This window comes from Manis pentadactyla, chromosome 1 (assembly GCF_030020395.1).
Source record: "Manis pentadactyla isolate mManPen7 chromosome 1, mManPen7.hap1, whole genome shotgun sequence".
Classification (NCBI taxonomy): domain Eukaryota; kingdom Metazoa; phylum Chordata; class Mammalia; order Pholidota; family Manidae; genus Manis; species Manis pentadactyla.
Window position 1 is genome coordinate 169,274,501 of NC_080019.1, and position 21,150 is coordinate 169,295,650.

At 38.2% G+C, this 21,150-nt stretch overlaps 1 protein-coding gene across 3 annotated transcripts in view; it reads right to left on the reverse strand.

Moving 5' to 3' along the window:
- Nucleotides 1–21,150, reverse strand: part of CFAP44 (cilia and flagella associated protein 44) — a 98,881-nt gene that overhangs the window by 64,084 nt on the left and 13,647 nt on the right. For all 3 annotated transcript variants that reach the window (XM_057502638.1, XM_057502641.1, XM_057502629.1), the window contains exons 6-15: nt 19,116–19,218; nt 14,816–15,032; nt 12,954–13,068; nt 10,190–10,354; nt 8,707–8,862; nt 8,239–8,286; nt 7,516–7,615; nt 6,739–6,833; nt 3,504–3,713; nt 2,599–2,709 (exon numbers count right to left, since the gene is read on the reverse strand). In XM_057502638.1, the coding sequence (XP_057358621.1) occupies nt 2,599–2,709; nt 3,504–3,713; nt 6,739–6,833; nt 7,516–7,615; nt 8,239–8,286; nt 8,707–8,862; nt 10,190–10,354; nt 12,954–13,068; nt 14,816–15,032; nt 19,116–19,218 (1,320 nt within the window). The remainder of the gene's footprint in view (nt 1–2,598; nt 2,710–3,503; nt 3,714–6,738; nt 6,834–7,515; nt 7,616–8,238; nt 8,287–8,706; nt 8,863–10,189; nt 10,355–12,953; nt 13,069–14,815; nt 15,033–19,115; nt 19,219–21,150) is intronic.

A 21,150-nucleotide genomic window follows, 5' to 3' on the forward strand; every position in this document is an offset into this window, starting at 1 on the left:
GACAAGATCTCAGAGAAAAGGAAAATGCAGAAACATGAGCCTGACATTCTGCAAAGCAGGTACACAACCCTAACCTGTGGAGGAACACAATTTGTTCATTTCCTCCAAATGGTCACATTATTGTTTATTGTTTACTTTACTTTTGAAAGATACTAACCACTGTGTATAAAATTGTGAGTTGGAAGTTATCTTCTGTTAGCACTTTATAGACCTACATCTATTGAAAAAATTTAATTCATTATTAAAAATCCTCCTATGTAGAACAATTCAGGTCCAAAGAATAGAAATGACCTTTTTTTATGAAAAATACTTTTATTCCAAAACTGTCAAGGATATTACAAATGGGAAAATTATCATTCTATTATGAACATAGATGCAAAAATCCTTAATAAAATATTAGCAACTTGTGTGTGTGAAAAAATAATGAATTGATATATGCCAAGATAAGAAGAGTCATTTTAGGCAGAAAATATCAGGTTCACAGCATAGTGCATGAAATGTGAGAACCCAAAAGGACATAGAGGAAACAGATTGAAGAGATGTGTAGGATGCATCATCATCAATATGACTGGGCGAACCACTGAAGGGCAGGGTGCTTAGGGCTCGGGAAGCGACTAGAATGACTCTCAAGATTTTCTAGTTGGGTAGCAGGGAGAATGGTAGTCCCAGAATAATGCAGAAGAATGTGTCTCAAGAAACTCTAATGAGTTCCATTTAGATATCTCAAAATTATCCCCAGAAATTCAAAAGATCACCAAGTGCTGTCAGTTCTACTTGCTATATGTATCTTGTCCACATAGTCGTTCAAACCCTGGGTCATGTCTTATCTGGAACACAGCTGCCCAACAGATCCACCTGCCTCTCATCTGACTCCCTTGTAAATTCTCCACACTGCTGCCAAAGTGATCATGGTAGTGACCATGGAAAGCACAATGTTTCTGTGTGTATATGTGCTGAACCCTTATTGCAAATACAAAACAATGGGCAGAAGCTTCAGTGATTTCAGGAAGGCAGGAGGTCTGACATTGAGTTGATGGGGGCTAACAGACACTGCTATTTGGAGAATCAAAGTGTGCAGCATATAGTTACATATGGCAATTTAATTTTTCCTCCAGCTTTACTGAGATGTAATTTAAATACAACAGTGTATAAGTAAGGTATAAAACTGTGATGATTTGATACAAGTATATATCATGAAATGAGGGTAACTTACTTTGACACTGGTACTTTCCAGATAATATTAGAAATATAAAACCTAGTTGGTAACATTGCCTGAAATGATTTTTGACTTATGTTGGGGGCTTTTAGTCTCTAATGTCTACTATTTTTTTAAACTTACTTTTAAATAATTATTGATTCCCAGCAAGTTGCAAAGATAGTACAGATACATATCATGTGCCCTTCACCCAGTTTCTCCCGTTGGTTACCTCTCATGCCATATCAAAACTAGGAAATTGACAATAGCATGTAATGCGTATATAGTTCTATGTGATTTTATCACATGTGTAGATCCAGCAATCAAGATGTAAAACTATCCCTTCACCACAAAGATCTCCCTGGAGCTGCCCTTTTATAGGCACACCCACCCCCTTCCCTAACCCCTGGAAATGACTTCGTACCTAGGGAAATGACTAAGGGGATGCACATAATATTACATGCTATGGTCACGCTTTAACACAACATATGCTTACTTCCCCCTTTCTTGATATGTCTCTGCTCTACATTCCCAGCATATATGGTCTATACCACTGATATTTTAGTCACCAATTCCCTTGTGAAATCTTGTATTGTTATGATAGTTGTTTAACTTCTTAAATGTGTATTTTTTTCTCCTTCAGAAGAGACTGTTTTCTAATATTTAGTGAATCCATCACCAGTACCTAGCAAAGATGAAAATAATGAGTATTTAAATTTTTTTCTAGATACTACTGTATTTTCATAGCCCTTTTCTTTAGAAGGGCTTAAAGTAGATTTCAGATGTTACCCCAAAAATCCTGACAACCCTTTCTGCAGTTCATCAGTATTATTATTATTATCCTAGAACCTAGTACAGCACCTGGTTTAGACATTCAATAAATATTCAGATGACTGATTTACCCTATGCTCAAATTTAGGGAAATTGGTGGCATTGACTGAGATTAGTGATCAATACTGAATCACTAACTGTTGTCAGAATTTAAGCAATGAAAGTTAAGAACAGAAAATGGAGGTGGAATGAGGGCAGAAGAGAGGAGATAAGTAGATGAGGACAAGCACACTCAGGTCCTAGAACTGGACTTCTGAATGTCAAAGGGACTGACAGACCCAAATCAATACATTCTGACATATGTATTTGGCCAAGTCACCATTGTTGAAACAAAGCCTGATATAACTCAGGGTTTTGAGAGAGAGTCATGGCCAATTAACCAGCGTATGGAAGCGAGACAAAATAGAGCTCCTGAGTGGTGCTCTGCTGGCCAAGCTGTGTGGCATCCTCAGCCCCTCACTGCAGGACCCAGGTAGGGAGCTAATAATTCCACCTGCTAGTCTCCATCTTCCAGATCATTTCGTTACGTAGCAATTGAGATTTAAGCATGAAGATAAATAATAATAACTTACATGAGAGACTGAAGACCACATTAACTGGCAAACAGGTCCAGGAGTAGTAATATAACCAACTGGCTTATAATCCTTTTCCACATCAAAAAAGAAGACGGTTTTATCTTTACTCTAAGAAAAAGATAAATACCTGCTAAATATTTGAAATCTATTCCATGGAGTAAACAGAAACATGTAATAGCCATAGTATACTGACTGTGTACTTATACCTGCAGTGACCACATATCCCAGATTATCCTGAGAAAATTCTTATTTCAAATACTTGCTTCATTTTCTCCATGAGAACATTTGACAAACCATTTGTTCTAGCATGTGATTACGAAAAAATGATCACCAGACTTGTACATAGGTGAACTCACAAAAAATTCCACAAAGCATATGCTCACCTACTAATGCATTAACATTTGCATGCTACTCTCTGTAGTTATGGCAATTCTCTATAAGAATATAGCCATGCTATAAAATATTGATTATACATAAGACATAATGTGTGCTTCCCAGTCAAAATTTTCTATTCTCAAAATAAGCATTAGAACTTGATTTATAAGAATATTTTTAAATGCCATGCAAAAACTACACTGAAAGAATATGGGCACAAAGAAAACAAAACATGGGTATATCCTCAAAAATTAACATTAGCAAATAAGGCATCATCAAAAATTAGGCAAGATTAGATGGACAGTGACTGTGAAGGGGTATGTGGGAGGGACTTGGTGAAGGGGGGAACCTAGTAAACATAATGTTCTTTCTGTAATTGTAGATTAATGATACCAAATAAAATAATAAAATAAAAATAAAAATAAATAAATAAATAAGGCAAGATTATTATAATAAATATAATATAATATAGTAATCTTGCCTTATAATAAGGTTCAATAGGAAACAAAGGAAATCTACTAACTTACCCCTGTGGCTAGAATTTCTCCATCACGTTCATAAGCTAAAGCAGTGATAGGAGCAGTGTGGGGTTTGAAAACCTGTTTCAAATGAATATCTGCCTCTGAAATTTTCTTGCGTCCTGCAAAAATTGTGAGTCTCTTTGGATCATAAAGTTCAAGAATTCGAACAACCCCATCTTCAAATCCTGCAACAATCTGTGCTCCAGTGTAGCTTACCTTGACAAAAATTAAATGTAAGGGACCTGAAATTAGTTAAATAATAAAGTACTACATAACAAACTCTTATTTAGGCTTAAGTAATTTAACATTGACCACTGACAACTCCTTATTCCACTTCCCGGTAACCTCTGTGTAGGACAGTTCCTTATCTCTGCTGACCTTGAGAAGGGTTGTCAATGGCAATTCAAACAATGAACAAATGTTGGTGGAGTGTTTATCTCATGTCAGGAGCCTATCACCAGCAACCCAAGTGTGAGCTTAAACAGTTTCAGTCCCTGGTTTCATAGAAGGTGTGGTCTAGTGGAGAGGACAGACATCAGTCACACCAATGAGGGTGGAATTATGAACTGAAATAAACGCTAAAGGAAAGAAACATATTCTCTGAGAGCATAATACAAAGTAAGCTGACCAAGACTGAGGACTTCCTTAAGGAAGAGATGGTGGAGCTGAGATCTGAAGGATGCCCAGGAACTAAGTAAGCACAGGAAGGTAGGAGAAGCACTCCTGGGAGAGGATATGGCTTGTGCAAAGGCCATGATGCAGGAAAGAATGTAACTCAGGAAAAAGTTATAGTTTGACTGGAGCAGATTGAGTAAGGGCACATTGCTTCCACAAGAGGCTGGAGAAGGAGAGAAGCAGGCGCCAGGTCACAAAGCGGCTTACATGTCCATTAAGGATAATTTTCATCCTAAGAGCAGTGGGAAGTCATTAAAAGGTTTTTAGTTGGGAATCTGGGGACAGTAGTGACACGACTCAATTTGCTATTTCAGAAAACTCGTCCTAGCTGCAGTGTGGAAAACAGAGCTGGGATGGCCAAATAGGATGCAGAGAGAGACCTTTGAAGATGCGGCTGCCTTGCTCCAGGACAGCGACTGTGCTCCAGCGGCCTAAGGTGGTTCAGTGGGGATGAGGCATGTGGACACAGTTTAGAGAGGGGTATAACGGCCCTAACTGGTGGTGACGTTAGGATGAGGCAGAGGGAGGTGTCAAGGATGACTGGGACAGGCTGAGACAGGAAACACTGGGAGACAGGGGTGGCTTGTTGTCACCATTATGTTTTGCAGGGAGACGTGGCTGGGGCCAACTGAAGATCATGAATTTTGTCTTGTCCGGGTTGAATTTGAGATCTCAAAATGGAGATGACATAGTATGCAGCTTAGAGAAGTCTGGGCTGGAAATACAAATCTAGCAATGTCTGATGTACTAAATCTGCTGTTTTGGAAACCACCAGGAGAAAGACGAGCACCCTGGTATTTTACAGAGCAGTGATCATCCCTGAGGCCAGTAGTTATGAAAATCTTGGGCATAAGAACCCTGTACTCTCTCCAACTCCAGCTGAATGCTGTTCATTCATCAAACATCCTTACTGCATCTAAATGCACCAGTAACTGTAGAGCAGAGGCACTGGAAGTGCAAAGAATATAGTATGGTGACAAAGAACATAGTACGAAGAACAGTCTGGTGGGATAAACAGACAATAACGAGAATCATGATGTTTGACCTAAGCTGAGTTTAAAAGAATGTTGTGGAGTTTTCCAGAAAGGCAAGGGGGTATAAAGAAGGGATGTTTCAATTCTGCCGTACTATCCAGTGACCACCACTTGGATATAAGGCTGAAAAGGGAAACTTCTGCAGGCACTGCACAACACAGGAGAAGTGTTCAATTACATGGCTGTATCTGAAAGATTCAGGTAAGAGTGTAAATAGATTAGGACAAAGAATGAGCCACATTTGGTAATAATCTAAACACACTGTGGCTTCTAACTGTTCTAGCCTCATCATTCTGCCTCCATTCCCTGGCCTGAATTGTCCTTCTGGTTGTCCCATCATGAAATTCCCCTCCTTCCCAGCCATGTCCACTTCTATTTTAGGCCTGGAACATATTCTCTTTGATTTCAACTGAAAACAGTAAGGTTAAGACATTCCCCAAGAACTCCCATGACATTTTTAAAACATGGATACAAATTCTTTGATATGCATCCCATGGAGAGATGGGGTTTAAGCCCCTTCCCCCTTGAATCTGGGTGGGGCTCATGACTGCTTCACCTAATCGAGTGTGGTACAAGTGACATTATGTGATTTCCTAGGCTGGGTCCTGAAAGACTAGCAGTCTTGCCTGTTTCTTGAAACACTGGATCTTAGAGCCCTGAGTTGCCATGTAAGAAGTGTGTAACTGCTCTGAGGTCATCATGCTGTGAGGAAGCCCAAGCCACATGGAGACACTATTGGGTAAGCACTCCTGTTGACATCCCAGTTTAACCCAGGCGTCAAGCCAGGTGTCAAACTTGTGGAGAAGCTTTTAAATGATTCTGGGCCCCAACCATTCAAGCCTTCCCAGCTGGGGCCCCAGTCACTATGAAGCAGAGATAATCCATCCCTGTCCACCTGTCTGAATTCCCAGTCCACAGAGTATATGAGCAAAATAAAATGATTGCTTTTTTTGTTGCTACATTTTGAGGTAGTTTAATACACAGCAATGGATAACTAGAACAACTCCCTATCTCTGCCTAATCTTTTTCCATAGCTCTTATTATTATTATCTAACATATCACATATTTTACTTATTTTGTTTATTGTCTATCTCTGCCTCCTGTCTCCACTAGAGTATAAGAATTATGAGAGCAAGTATTTTTGTCTTTTTGTTCATTGCTATATTCCCAGAATATAGAACAAGACCCAGCACATTATAGGCATACTGGAAATATAAATAGAATGAATGAAATCAGAATCAGACAGATAGAGGATACCCAAAGTTCTGTTGGGTAATTAGTTTGCAATATGGAACTATTACTAATCAGCAGGTGGCATGAAAATCGATTTAATTAAAATGGGACCAAAACCACAATAGCAAAGTCATGATAGTTTATTCTCTTAGAACATGATGGAAATCCTAAATTAAAATGTTTATTCTTCTCTAAAACCCAGAGTCAGAAAATATCTGCATTTCCAAAAAAAATTGGCACTGATATATCATATTGACCAATAGATTCTAGTACAAGTTCGTTTATAATAACAGACTCACCAGTTGGGGTACCCAAGTGAGGGCCGTACCTCCTTGTTTGAATTTCATTTGAGCCAAAGGAGTTTTGCTAGCAAAATCATAGATTCGAACAGAACCTATAGAAAGACAGTTTTAAAATAAACTAATTATATACATAGCATCTTTTAAATAACTTTGGCTCACTTTACATGTTGAGCAATAGAACAAGAAATTTCACAAATGATCAACTAATGATCTAGGAGCCTTTCTAATATCTTTGGTGACAGATGGTAACTACACATATCATGTTGAGTATTTACTATGTAAATCATTATCAAATCACTAGGTTGTATAACTGAAACCAATATAGTATTGTATATCAACCACATTTCAGTAAAAACAAATAGAAAAAATAATGTATCCATTTACCCTCAACCAGGTAGTTTGTAAACATTGAAGAATAAAGAAAACAACTGATGACTGACTGGATCAGTTCCCCCCCTGCACAGTCCACACAGATTCATGGTAAATGGAGGAGAGAGGAGTTGGAAAGAAAAGGAAGGCACGGCTGTGGATAATACCAAAATGAGCAGCGTTTTCTTGAGTAACTACTGGTGTGTCCTTCCTCTCAGTACACAGGGTTGTGGTATTTTGGGTTCTCTCCCCTGTGACCCTCTGAAAAAACTTACCTCCCTGGCATCAAGAGGCTTCCCTTTTGGAGAAATTCTCAAATGCTTTTAATCAAACACTTATAAAAAATTGTATTTGAACACAAAAGAAAAAGTGCCAGATACATTTTCATTAAGAGTTCCTACTCACAGTCCAAGGCAGTAGTGGCCATGAGGTAAGTGTGCGGAGAGACAGCCACAGCTTCAATGGCTCCAGAGTGGAAGGAGAAGAGGCATTCTGGATCTTGGGTCTGATAATAAAAGACAGAGGTCCTTAGATCTCAAAGATAAGTTGACATAGAATTAAGGTCAAATTTAACTAGACACGAATAGCACCCTATAACACATGTGATATTATATCTGAATATACATTGAAATACATATATTTCACCGAATATACACTGAATGTAAGAAAAAGCATAATAGGTTCAAAGAGTGCTGGACTTTGGAATTAGGAGAAACAGAGTAGTAGCCTTTCATTTGGCTGTGTGATTTGGCACAAGTCACTTCGAAGGCCAATTTCATTTCTTCCTCAGAGAGATGATGGCAGCTGCCTGCCTGCTAAGCAGGGCAGGTCTGAGGGTCACACGAGATAAACATAAATGGAAATGCCATTTGTCTATGAAAACTGTAATGCACTATACAGTGTTAGGCATTGCACTGTCACTTTTCTGGCAGGTTTTCCTATGAGATAGGCCTTTTCCTGTAAAATCACAAACAGGAGGGAGGTAGGAGGAAAGAATTCTCAGGAGCAGGACTCAGGGATTTGATGGGAACAGTGATCAAATATGGAGAAAAAAAAAGTTTCTTTTAAAGAAGAATAATGGATTTTATTATGAAAATTAGGAAAAAATAAGGAAAACAAGCAACTTACAATATTTGAAAAACTAAGGTCAAGCTTCCATATTGCTCCACTGGCATCCTAAAATTAAAATTAAATACATAATAATACATTCTTTTACTTTGAACTCTCATCAGATTGAAAGACCTTTCTTCCTATGATCTAGTTAAAGTAAGGACAATTATACCAAAAGCTTACATATATTTTAAAGTCAGATTGAAATTTAACAAAAGCAACTTCTATACAGCTTAGAACACACCTGCACAATAAACGGAGCAATCTCATGATACTTTTAGTCAATCTAATATTTAAAAAATACCCCTAGGTGGTTATCTGTACACGAAATACAGGTCTATTAAATACCAAAATTCAGGAACTCTTCTTTGAAGTATCAATAGTAGTCTTAATAGTAAAATGGACTTTTAGTGACAATAAATTATAGTATGAATCTAATTTTATGTCCAGCCAGTTTTAAAGAGCCAAGAGAGGAGTGTGACTTACCTGAGCCAACCAAAAGTTATTTCCAGTTTCATTCATTTTTATCATAGAGAAGAGTTTGACATTCTTGTCTACTTGAAGTTCATTAATGGGCTCGATCTCTAACAATCCAGTATCATCTGTAGTGTCAGCAGTGTCTATTGTCTCAAAATCCCATATCTTAAAAAATTAATAAGAAAATACTTTAATCAATCTCCAGCTTCTGAATTTATATTTTCTAAGCCAGAAAATGCACCCATTTTTTTCAAAAGTCCTTTCTTTTTCTTTCATGAAAATTAATAATGAGTAAGCATAGGACACCAGCCAACAGTCAACCCCTGGGATTTTGTTCTGAGCTGGGGGATAATAAATTATCACAGTTGCCCTTGTATTAAAGGAGATTAGTGAGGAAATACAACAGACTTTGTAAAGGGAGGCAAGCTTAGAAATTAGCAGTGTTCAGGAAAGTATCCTCTGTGAAATATCTGTTTTTCTCTTGAGGTTTTCCTCCACCTGGTATTTTGACTTTTAGGGTTACATGTATCTTGGAAGGATAGTGAATATACTGTATAACAAAATAAAGGACATAAGCACCTCCCAGAGCAATGAGTAAAATCTAACAAGATTAAATTTAATATGGTAAATGTAAAATTGTATACTTTAGTTCAAAAAGCTAATGGTAAGAGGACAGACTGTGGGAGATATGGCTTAAACAATTATTAGAAATAGTGAGCTCAGTAGGTATCGAAGTGACCAGACTGTTTAAAAACAATACACAGTCTGCTAATAATACTTCCTAAAGAATGTTCAGAACATACTACCACTGTCTCATGAAAGGCCCCCCCTAGGAATGCATAGCAAGGGGAACACAAGGCAAATCACAGAACTCCAGGCTTGCTAGCAAGAGCAGGGAACAACCACATGGGTGGGTGGGAGAAGAGGTGTGACAGCAAGGGAACAACAGGGGAACTCAGATGCTGGAGCAGTGGTCCCACACTTTGGACAGGAGAGTATTGAAGGTGAGAACGAGAGAGCTCACTGGTGTAAGGAGCAAGGGGTGGGAAGCATCTACAGGCAAACCTATCGGCTCACCTTTGAGTGTATTTCTAATTTGCAAACTCAATAAAAAATAGCTCACAAATGTTTGGGTTTTTTGTCCCTAGAAATGACCTATTCATACCAGGCATTTTGGAAGAACACCTGTGTCCACTATTTATATTGTGCTTATGTGGGTTTTCATTTTCTGAAGCTACTATTTCAACAGTGGGATCAAAACTACAAAAGTTCCCCTCAGAAGCTTTCAGTGCTGAGATGCTGTAAATTTTGACTAGAATTTAAGGGTTTACCACAAGAGAAGCATTATTAAAGTGAGCTGACCCTGGGAGTCATTAATGGGCTTGATCTCCTTCATAAAGTGAACTTTGTGAGAAATAAAAATTTGATAGAGCCAGTAGGGTGATCTGCAAGGGTCTGTGGTGCTACTGTCCAAGTGTCCAAGAGCACTCACCCGGACCCATCCATCGGACCCAGCGGTGATAACCTCGCCCTCATCCAGCATGATCTGGTTAATGGGGCCCTGGTGACAGGATTTCTTTTCAGCTCGACAGAGCTCAGCTTTGATGAGGCCGCCTTCCCAAACCAGCATGTTGCCCCACTCTGACCCTGACAGCACCTAGCAGGTACGTGGAAAGGAGGGAATGTGCATTAAAACAGACACATGTATATTTCTGCCTCAAATAGGAGAAGACAATTATTTTTTAAATATTACTTAAAATTTTTACTTTCATAATCAAGAAAAATAATACAGTAGTGAAAACTCATTACCTCAGAAACTACCGCTAAACACATTTTAGTATATTTCCTCCTAATGTTGTACATAGTTTTACAACATTGTGACTAGACTGATGCAGCTGGTAATTTTTCAAGTGTATCTGTAACAGATTTCTTTGTACATCTCTTAGAGGCACAGAACAGGAATGCAATTACTGGGTTAGAAGTCAGAGACATGTTTAAAGTTTTTGACAGAGAAGATTCTACTTTTTAAGAATGATAATATCAAATGTTACAATACGTTTGATGAGCTGTGATGCCTTTACTGAACTCAGATTACAGAATAACAGTATCCAGTTTCAAACAAGAATAATCATTTGAAACCATTCCATTAATTAAATATTAATACATTTAATCCTGTACCTCCCAAAGTAAGCACTGAGAAACACGAGTTCTTAGGATGTTTACCTGGTATTCCACAATAAGTAATCTAATGGGGTGAAGACTCTGTGCCAAGCACCGCTTGAGCACTTCACATACATTAAGTTATTTAATACTAAAAACCATATTAACTGGACACATTTATTGGGGATACAACGTACAGTTGTGCGGGTTGGGTACTTTATTTTCCCAGAAGACAGTTTTTCTCATTCACACAAAGGAACCATATGGGCCAATGGGAGCCCTGACTATTATCCCCATTTTACAAAGGAAAAAACTAAATTACACAACAGTTAAGTAGCTTGCTCAAAATTACCCTGAGGAGTCAGGATTCTAAACCAGGCACTGTGACTTAAAATTTCTATTCTAACTAACACTGCCTCAGAGACATATGCTATGATAAAGTCAAACAAGTTTATTTTCTCTAGGACCCCATGGGAGCTTTAATGCAGAAATGTTCATTGGTAATCACCAAAAGGAATTTCCAAATACAAAGGAATTTGACTAGGGAAGTCTTATTTTCATAGGGCTTCTGTGCAGGCTAATGTTCCATGAAATGCCCTTTGGGAAACTGATCTAATCCTTGTCTGGCCCTGCTCTGGGATTCCATACCCTCATTTCCCACTCACCTAGAGTAACTTAGACCTTACCCAGTCTTTCCTACCTCTTCAGCTTACCTGTTCATATTTATTTTACCTATTCTTAAGCCTCAGCCCACTTGTGATAATCTTTAGACTTGTCTTCCTCCGCCCAGTAACTAAAGCCACCAAAAATCGCTACAGCTTATAAAATACTCCTTTCTGCATTCCATTCATATCTAGCTTTCCATTTCCACTTGTCCTGAAAAAGTCTAGACCCTCATGACCACTTCTTAGATGAAAACAACATCTTCCTCCTAACTCATTTCCTTGACTGCAGAATTTCCCTTCCTGTAATTTGCTTGGCATTTTGTGACCAAAAGTATATACAATTTCTCTCATTTGCAACTCTACCATTGTATGATAGTTCTGTGTGGCTGTTAGACTCCTCATACACTAGGACCCAACCGTACTTCTCAAGCTAATTTTCCCACTCTTTCCCAACTTGAATGTGTTATTCTAATTGGCCCTCTAAATATGATATTTATTTTGAACTCTAAAGATTTCCTTTTGTGACTGTCTCACTTAAGATAGCTTTTCTCCCCTTTTTGAGATGTATCTCATACCATGTTTTTGATCTTCTTTATATTAGCTTAATTCTTACAGTATTCAGAATTTGAAGCTGGAATGATTTGATCATCTTCTAGGTTTAGATATGTAATTCAGCCAGCACCTGAGGCTTTTTATTTCCTCCCATTTACTGTGATTTTGAATAGAGAATGTTCCACTACGTAGATACAAACCATTTGGTTCCTCAGAGTAGTATCTATATGCTGGCATTTACTTATTATTGGGATGATCACAACACTATTTAACTCATCCTAATAGGAAGCCAAGTACAATATTAATAGAAAACTCCTACAGGAAACATGCCTATAAATTTTGTCAGAGGAAGAGAGGAAATAAACTAACTCTGTTAAAGAATAAACTAACAGATTAAAGTTAGTGTTGCAGATGCTGCAGCAAAGTGACTCAGTCTTCCTAAATAATAATCTAACAATAAAAACCAAAGCCACAAGACTGTATATAACCTTTGACCCAGCAAGTCCTCTTGGAGCATCATGGCAAAGAAAAGAGAGGGAAAAGACAAACATTATAAACATAGCAACTCCATGACATAATTAAAAGTGACAAGTGTATCACTATGTTAATATAGTTAAAATTCTTGCATAGTTTATATATCTGTAGATAATATTTAGTAAAAACTGAAAATGATATGTACATATGGATTATAATTTCACAGAAATACATTAAAATTGATAATCTGAGGCTAAATTAAATGTTTATTTATGATTGTGGTATCTGTTATTACTAACATTGGCAGTGCTTTTGAGAATGTATAATGCGCTTCCATATTATAACCGAAGAATGACAAGGTCACTTGAAAACAAAACTTTATTATGTAGAATAGCAGATACTCACCTTCCTATGTGGGAGCTCCATGTAACCTTCTATATCAGTAGTGACTGTTTTGCCAAATCTACCTAGTGAACCTTGAAGCTTGAGACCAGTGAATGTTAGAGCCATTTCCCAGAACCTGCAAACAAACAAGAAGGAGACTTAATACACCTCAAAGAAGTTGTATCTCCCATGTATCTACATATGTCATAGTATTTGTTTATTCATTTATTCATTCATCTGAACAATATGTATTAAGTATCACTGATCTGTCAGGCAAAATACTAGGCAATATGAATCAGCATTGGGCAAAACAGACAAAAAAGAAATACCCTGTCTTGTGACTCTTATATTTTAGAGTTGTGTTGTGCTATGCGGTAGCCACTAGCCAAGTTTGACTATTGTAATTTAGATTTAAAGTAATTAACATTAAATAATATTTAAATACCAGTGTTTTCATCACACCAGCCTGTCTTGAATACTCAACAGCTACATGTGGCAAGTGTCTACTAGACTGGACAGCACAGAACATTCAACCCTGGCAGAAAGTTCTATTACATAGTACTATGTAAGAGGATATAAAAGTTTCCCCGAAGATTTAAATTTATTTGCTGTGTAACTTCGAGTGACTTCCTTGATCACACTGTGCCTTCATTCTCTCACATACAAAATGAGAATGTTAGTAATACACACCTAGTAGAATTACTGAAAGACTCTTAGAATGGTACCTAGCACATAGAATCCATAAATGTTAGTTATTATTAATAGTTTCTTATTAATAGTTTAAATGAATGAATAGTCACAATGATGAAAACCATGTAGAGAAAAGAGTCTGGCCTATTGACTGGATGTAAAATATATAATGAATGGTATCAGAAGCATTGTTCGAACTGTAACCAAAGTCTCAATGACCAACATCCTCCTCTGAGGCTATGATATGTCCCATGATCATGTGTTTCCACATGCTCTGTGTTTTTATTATAGCACTTCACACATGAAATTGGTCAGTGCCTACCTTTCACCAAAGATAGAGTCCGTAGAAAAATGCACTTTACTATATGATGGGAAAATGTAAGGAACTGGACATTTGTAGCCTATAGCTAGCATAGAATATTATATTTGATAATTCCTCCAAGATTACATTTAAGAATCTGTTCAATTATTATGTATTTCTAATGAACGAATAAGAAAAGGACCAGGTTTAAAATGGAATCAGATGAATTTAGGATAGGTAAAAAACATCTTTCTCATAAAGAGACGCTAGGAATCAAGTTATGGGCAGCTTGAGGAGAGTGGTAGAAGGTTGTTAAATAAATGCATAAGACAGGGTAGAACAAAAATAGAGAGAGACAGAATCATTCCATCCTGGATATAGACCAGAGTATGATATATTGAAAAAATATAGAAGTTAGAGTCAGAGACCTGAGCTCAAGAGTAGGGTTGGCTATCATTTAGTACTGAAGGTCCTGTGTCAAAAATGATTTTGTTATAATTCTTGTTTTACAGGTAAAGACTGAATTCACAGACATCAAGATGACTTGTCCATGATACAATACTGCTACAACAAATTTTACAGTGGGTCTGAGAGCTTAATGTGAATTTGGAAACACCATGCCAATATTAGTAAGACACACAAACTCTTTAAGGAGATGAAGCCTACTAGAAGGTAGCAGGCTAAATTTAAAAGCCCTTTTTAAATCTATGCTGTCTTCAGTAATAAAATCCCCATGTCTAATTAGGAAAGCTGCAGTACAATTTTGAAAATAGCACATTTAAAAATTATCCTAATGTTAACATCATCAGAAAAAACATCTTTAGCTGGTTGATCCTCCTAGAAAACACGCTTATGATAATCTACTAGCACCTTGATTGGTCACACAACCTACTTGATGTGGCCTGATCCACATGTAGTAAGCTGCTCTTCATTGTCAGGATTGAAAGTAACCTTAAAAACTTCCTGGGAAAAAGCTTTTGTCCTCAGTATGGGCTGCTCCTCTTTCCAGTTCCAGATGGTCAGTGTGTAATCAGGGTTGCCACCAACAGAAGCCAGCAAGTTGCCACTGCTGTTAAAGTCCACATAAGCATAGCTCAGCTCAGTCCCATCTGAAAGGATGAATGGAAATCTAATGAACAGGGACAACATTTCATTTTCAAAAGTATATTATTTTTTTAAAAGAGAGAAAGAGAGAGAGCCCTTGGTGATATATATTGGTGGGATAATTCCAAGAATGCCCTAAAGAAACAATTCCAAAATCAAAATTGTCTCTCACCCTTGGCTTTAGAATGAATGACACAATATGAGAGGGGAGGGTGAAGAAATATTAATCACATTTTGGATGAGGAAAAACTGAGAACATATTCCATTTTATGAAGTGGGGAAAGGAGGACACAGAAGTGTGATAGATAGCAGAAAGAAATATCTACAACTTAAAATTTGCCAGCAAAAAAATCACAAAGAAAAAACAGGTTTCCAGGTATGTATGCATGTAAGAAGTTTGGAAGTCACCTAAACAACAAATCAACCTAACAACATGTAAAAAGCTTAACAGATTGAAAAATAATCAATAACTCTTTCTGAATCCACAAGAGAGGGGAGGACACAGGGCAGACCACAACCCCCAAGACTGGAGAGACAAACAGGTGAATAAAGAGATTTACAGCTGTCTTGCCAATGGGTTTCAGCCCCAGGCAAGTTCACTATGGATTCAATGTGACCAAAGAAATGACAGTAGAACGTTCTTGGGGTGAAAGGGTTATACCCAACTTTATTCCCACAGTGGCAGGTCAATCATTAAAGCCCCATTCACTCAGAGTGAGTCTGCATGCAGCAAGCTGGTCTCTGCCTCTGAGCCTCTCTACCTGCACAGCCATCCTCTGGCTCTGTCCTTGAGGCTCCTGCCGCTCCAGACTCTGCTCTCCTGCAGCCTTGCAGCCGTGCCACTCAGAGCACTGGGCAGGGCTCTTTATAGAGAGTCAATAACAACTCATTGCCCACACGTGTGTAGTGAGCCAGCCAACCAGGGCCAGGTGAGAATCCTGGCCACAGGAACCTTCACTTTATCCACAGCAGCTTACCAGAGCAGAGGCTCAGGAACAGGAAGAGTGGAGGGAACCACTGCCGCTTGTAAATCCTGAACTATAACTGACAAAATTGCTGGAGACTCAGGGTACACAACTCTGAGTTAAAAACTCCAGGGGGGCCCAGTCATAAGGTGGCCCCCAAAATATTGTGAGATTTACCCAGTAGCTTGACCAGGTTCCCCAAGTAAATATCTGGAAAATACCCTCAAGCATGAGGCATGGGAAAGGGAAAAAGAAACATTTGAAATACATGAGAGCACATGGCTCTTCCTAATAAAGTCTGCCAGCAGGGGAAACTAGTTATCCAGAGCCCATCGGCTGAAGCATTATCAGAGCCTAGCTAACCTGGGTATGGATAAAGTGAAGGTTTCTGTGGCCAGGATTCTCACCTGGCCCTGGTTGGCTAACTCACTACACACCTGTGGGCAATATGTTGCTAGTGACTCTATATAAAGAGCTCTGCCCAGTGCTCTGGGTGACACTGTGGCATGGCTGCATGGCTGCAAAGCTGAAGGAGAGCAGAGACTGGAGTGGTGGCAGTGCCAAGGATAGAGACTGGGACAGCTGTGATGGCAGAGAGGCCCAGACAGCTTGCTGAATGCAGACTTTCTCTGAAATGGACAGGATTCTAGTGATGGACCTGCCATGTTGGGAATAAAGGGATATAAACCCTTTCACCCCAAGAACGTTCCATTGTCATTTTCCAATCTCATTGAATCCATAGTGAATTTGCCTGTGGCTGAAACCCATTGGCAAGACACTGGGGAAAGGAAACATACAACTCCAGCACACTCCAGGCATCCTGTCCCACCAAAGGGGGGGAAATGCTGATGAGGTTCACAATCCAGAGGCACAGTCTCACTAAAAATCTTGGACCTAATCACAGTACTAAGAATGCTTCCCCTTCCCCAACACCTTAATAGCATGTCACTGAAGTCCTACTTACAGCAGTTCTTTTTACTCAGTACATCATGTCTGGCTATCAAGAAAAAATTACAAGACATACCAAAAGGCAGAAAGCAGATTGAAAAGACAAGAGCGAGCATCAGAAGCAGTTATGGCAGGGATGTTGGAATCACCAGACTGCTAATTTAAAACAACTATGATTAATAAGCTAAGGACTCTAACAGATGAGATAGACATCATGCAAGAACAGAGAGACAATGTAAGCAAAGAGATGGAAATCCTGACAAGGAACAAAAAGAAATGCTAGAGATAAAAAAACATGGAAACAGAAACGAAGAATGTCTTTGATGGGCTCATTAAAAGATTGAACACACTTGGGGAAAGAATCTCTGAGCTACAGAATGTATCAACAGAATCCTCAAAAATCAAAAAGCAAAGAGAACAAAGACTGATAAAAACAGAACAGAATATCCAAGGATTGTGGTACAACTACAAAAAGATGTAACTTATGTATAATGGGAATACAGGTAGAAAAGAGAAAGAAAGGAACAGAAGAAATACGGGAAACAATGATGACTGAGAATTTCCCTCAAATTAATGTCAGACACCAAATGACAGATTCAGGAATCTCAGAGAACACCAACCAGGAAAAGAGTCCAAAAAACTACAGAATACAAGAGGTAAAGAAAAACTCCTGAAAAAAGCCAGAGGGAACTTTGTGAAATTATCCTTCAAAAGTGACAAAGACCTCCTCAGACAAACACTGAAGCAAATAAGCATGTGAAAAGATGTGCCACATTGCATGTCATTAGAGAAATGCAAATTAAAACAAGATACCACTGTACACATATTAGAATGGCCAAAAGCCAGAAAACTGACAGCATTAAATGCTGGTGAGGATGTGGAGCAACAGGAACTCTCTCCCATTCATTGCTGATGGGGATGCAAAATGGTGCAGCCATTTTGGAAGACAGTTTGGCAGTTTCTTACAAACCTAAACATATTCTTATGATAGGGTACAGCAATTATGATCCTTGGTATTTAAACAAAGGAGTTGAAAATGTATGCCTACACAAAAATCTGCACTCAGATGTTTATAGCAGCTTTATTCATAATTGCCAAAATTTGGAAGCAACAAAGATGTCCCTCAATAGGTGAATAGATAAATAAAAGTGGTACATCCAGACAATGGAATGTTACTCATCATTAACAAGAAATGGGCTGTTAAGCCATGAAAAGACATGGAGAAACCTTAAATGCATATATCCAAGGAAAAGCAGCCATTCTGAGTAGGCCAAATACTGTACAATTCCAACTATATAACATTTTGGAAAAGACAAAACTATGGAGACAATACAAAGATCCATAGTTGTCAAGGGAAGGTGTGTATGAATAGCTGAGGCACAGATGATTTTTAGGAGAGTGAAAATACTCTGTATAGCCTTATAATGATGGACCTATCTCATTATACATTTGTGTAAACCCATAGGAAAAACAACACAAAGAGGGAACACTAAGGGAAACTAAGGACTTTGGGTGATCATATTGTACTAATGTGAGCTCATCCTCAGTGACGAATGCTCCACTCTGATGAGTGATGTTGCTAGTGAAGAGTCTATGCTGGTGTGGGGGTACAGTGTATATGGGAAATCCCTCAACCTTCCCCTCAATTTTAGTGTAAACCTAAAACTGCTCTGAAAAAAAGAAGTCTTTTTTAAAAACCTGACTATTGAAATTAATTATTACATGGAAAACAGAATTGTAAGATAATTGTGATGGTTACTTTTTTTCTATTCAACATTAATATAGATGTTGCAAAGGTGTTTTGTAGGTGCAGTCAGCATCTATAGTCAGGTGACTTTAAGTAAAGGACATTATCCTTGATAATCTGGGTGGGTCTCATCCAGTCAGTTCAAAGTCATCAAAAGCAAAACTGAGGTTTCCCTGAGGAAGAAATTTCTGCCTGAAGATGTAGCACCAACTCCAGCCTTAGAATTTCCAGGCTGCCAGCCTGTCCTACGAACTTCTGGCTTGCCAGCTCCCATAACTGCATCAGCCAATTCCTGTAAATAAATACACTTCTTTCTCTCTCCCATGAGTTCTGTTTCTCTGGAGGACCCTCACTGCTACAACAGTGCTACATCTTCTTCAGACGGCTGTCAACCTGGATCATGGGATGTTAAAGATTCCTGGACTCACCTTGAAGGATTCTGTAGGGCCTCAAAGAAGGATATTCATAGATGATAATCTTTGGAAAAATTCCTTTTTCAGCTACTGTGAAGTACGTTTGATCAGGGTGAACCTATAAAAAAATAAAGTCTCACTAAAATATTAAAAGGAAGATTTTTATGTAAATAGTCCTATTAATGAAATACTTAGCATCTGTTATTTTATAATTTGTTTTTTGGAATCTGCTCCAATAGAATACTGAAAAAATGGACATCTGATAAATACTTGATGATGGATATCATTTTAATGGAAAACTAGAAGAACACTAATTTGAATTTTACTTTTATTAATAGAGTCATTTCAAACTACAACTTTTTAAATTGCCAACAGAAAAGCTAGAACAGTGGTTCTTAATCTTTAGTGTCCATCAGAATCCCCGGGAGGGCTTATTAAAGCACACATTGCAAACCCCACCACCAGAGTTTCTGACTCAGTAAACCAGGGCTGGAACCTGAGAATGTGCATCTATATTTCTAACAAGTTCCCAGGTGGTGTTGCTGTTCGACCCAGGGAGCACTCTTTGAGAACAGTTATGTTAGATGAATTGTTTCCCCTGCATATAAATCAACCTAGGTTTTTGTATAGAAAAATCCATGTTTCCAGAGTAGGTTATATTTAAAATTTTTCACCTTGGACAAACTTACCACCTATGAATGTAAACTTATTATAAGTGAGAAAGACAATATTTCCAAGCCAGATGCAGAGAAAAATATACTAAATATTCCCTGGGTAAACTATTTATGTCAGCATTTCAAATGATAGCCATATAAATTGGATAGAATCGTATGTTCAGTCCTGTTTTTTTGTTCATTGGTAAAAAAGCAGCCAAAAAATACAAACAAAAATAAAAATAGGCTGTTATAAATATAAACTATTTAAAACACATTTTGTACTTTTAGAAATTCTGTTTGTTACTGTTTCACAACTCCTGATTACATACCCAGGAGAAAGGAGCTTTCCTTGGATATAAAAAGCCCTGGAAGTCCTGGTACCCAAGGTAAGTAGCACTTTTTCCCTCCGCACATGGGGCCATCAGATCTATGATAGACTGGACTCCTGCTGAAAAATTTCCTTTAATTCTTCCATTCAAGTAAATACCCATCACTTCAACTCAAAACAAGGCTTCCATTTATAGGATGGACACTCAGTGAGATAATGATAATGCGGAGCACAGCTAACATTTACTGAGTGCTTACTATGTGCCAGACACTAAGTTTCATATTGATTAATTCTCTTAAGTCTCACATCAACCTCCTGAGCTCAGATACCATTATCATTTCCATGACTGGGAAACTGACATGGAGATGTTAAGTAACTTGCAGTTATACAGCTGATATGTATGAGAGAGAAGACTCAAGCCAGGTGTTGAAGCCAAGAAGAAAATGGAACTAGAAAATAGTAAATCCCAAGGACTTAGAGGGAAATGGGTAAAGACTGTATCTCTCTAGATCCCTATTTAAAAGGAATGTTGTGTAGGACATGTGGTCACAGAAATCTGAATGGGAATTCAGGCAAATCTTTCATCTGTCTAGATCTTGTCTATAATAATTAAAAAATTTTTTCTGCCCTTTCCAGAAGCTGCTGTGGGGTCAAGTTCAGTGTTTTGCTGTATTTTCAGTGGAGACCTGGAACTAGCAAGTCATTTACTTTACACTCTGTATTTTCTGGAGGATAGCTTATATGACCTAAAACACATTTCTCACAGGCTTCTCACAGCCATGCAAGAGTTTTTCTCATACATGAAAGGATAACTGTTTCAGAAAAAATGAAGTGATGTGGGCAATGTGAAAAGGCCCCGCCATTATCCAGGCACCAACAGCCCCAGGGCCCATGGGGAATAGCTCCCATGCACACACAGCTGCTCAGAGTCCAGCTGAATGAGGATTGGGTTAGCATTCCTGACCACATTACACCTCTAATTACTGATTACAAACCAAATCATTATACAACAGGGTAGAAAAAGAGAAATTTTTCAAAACGGTTATGGGCTTTAATGTGATAAGAA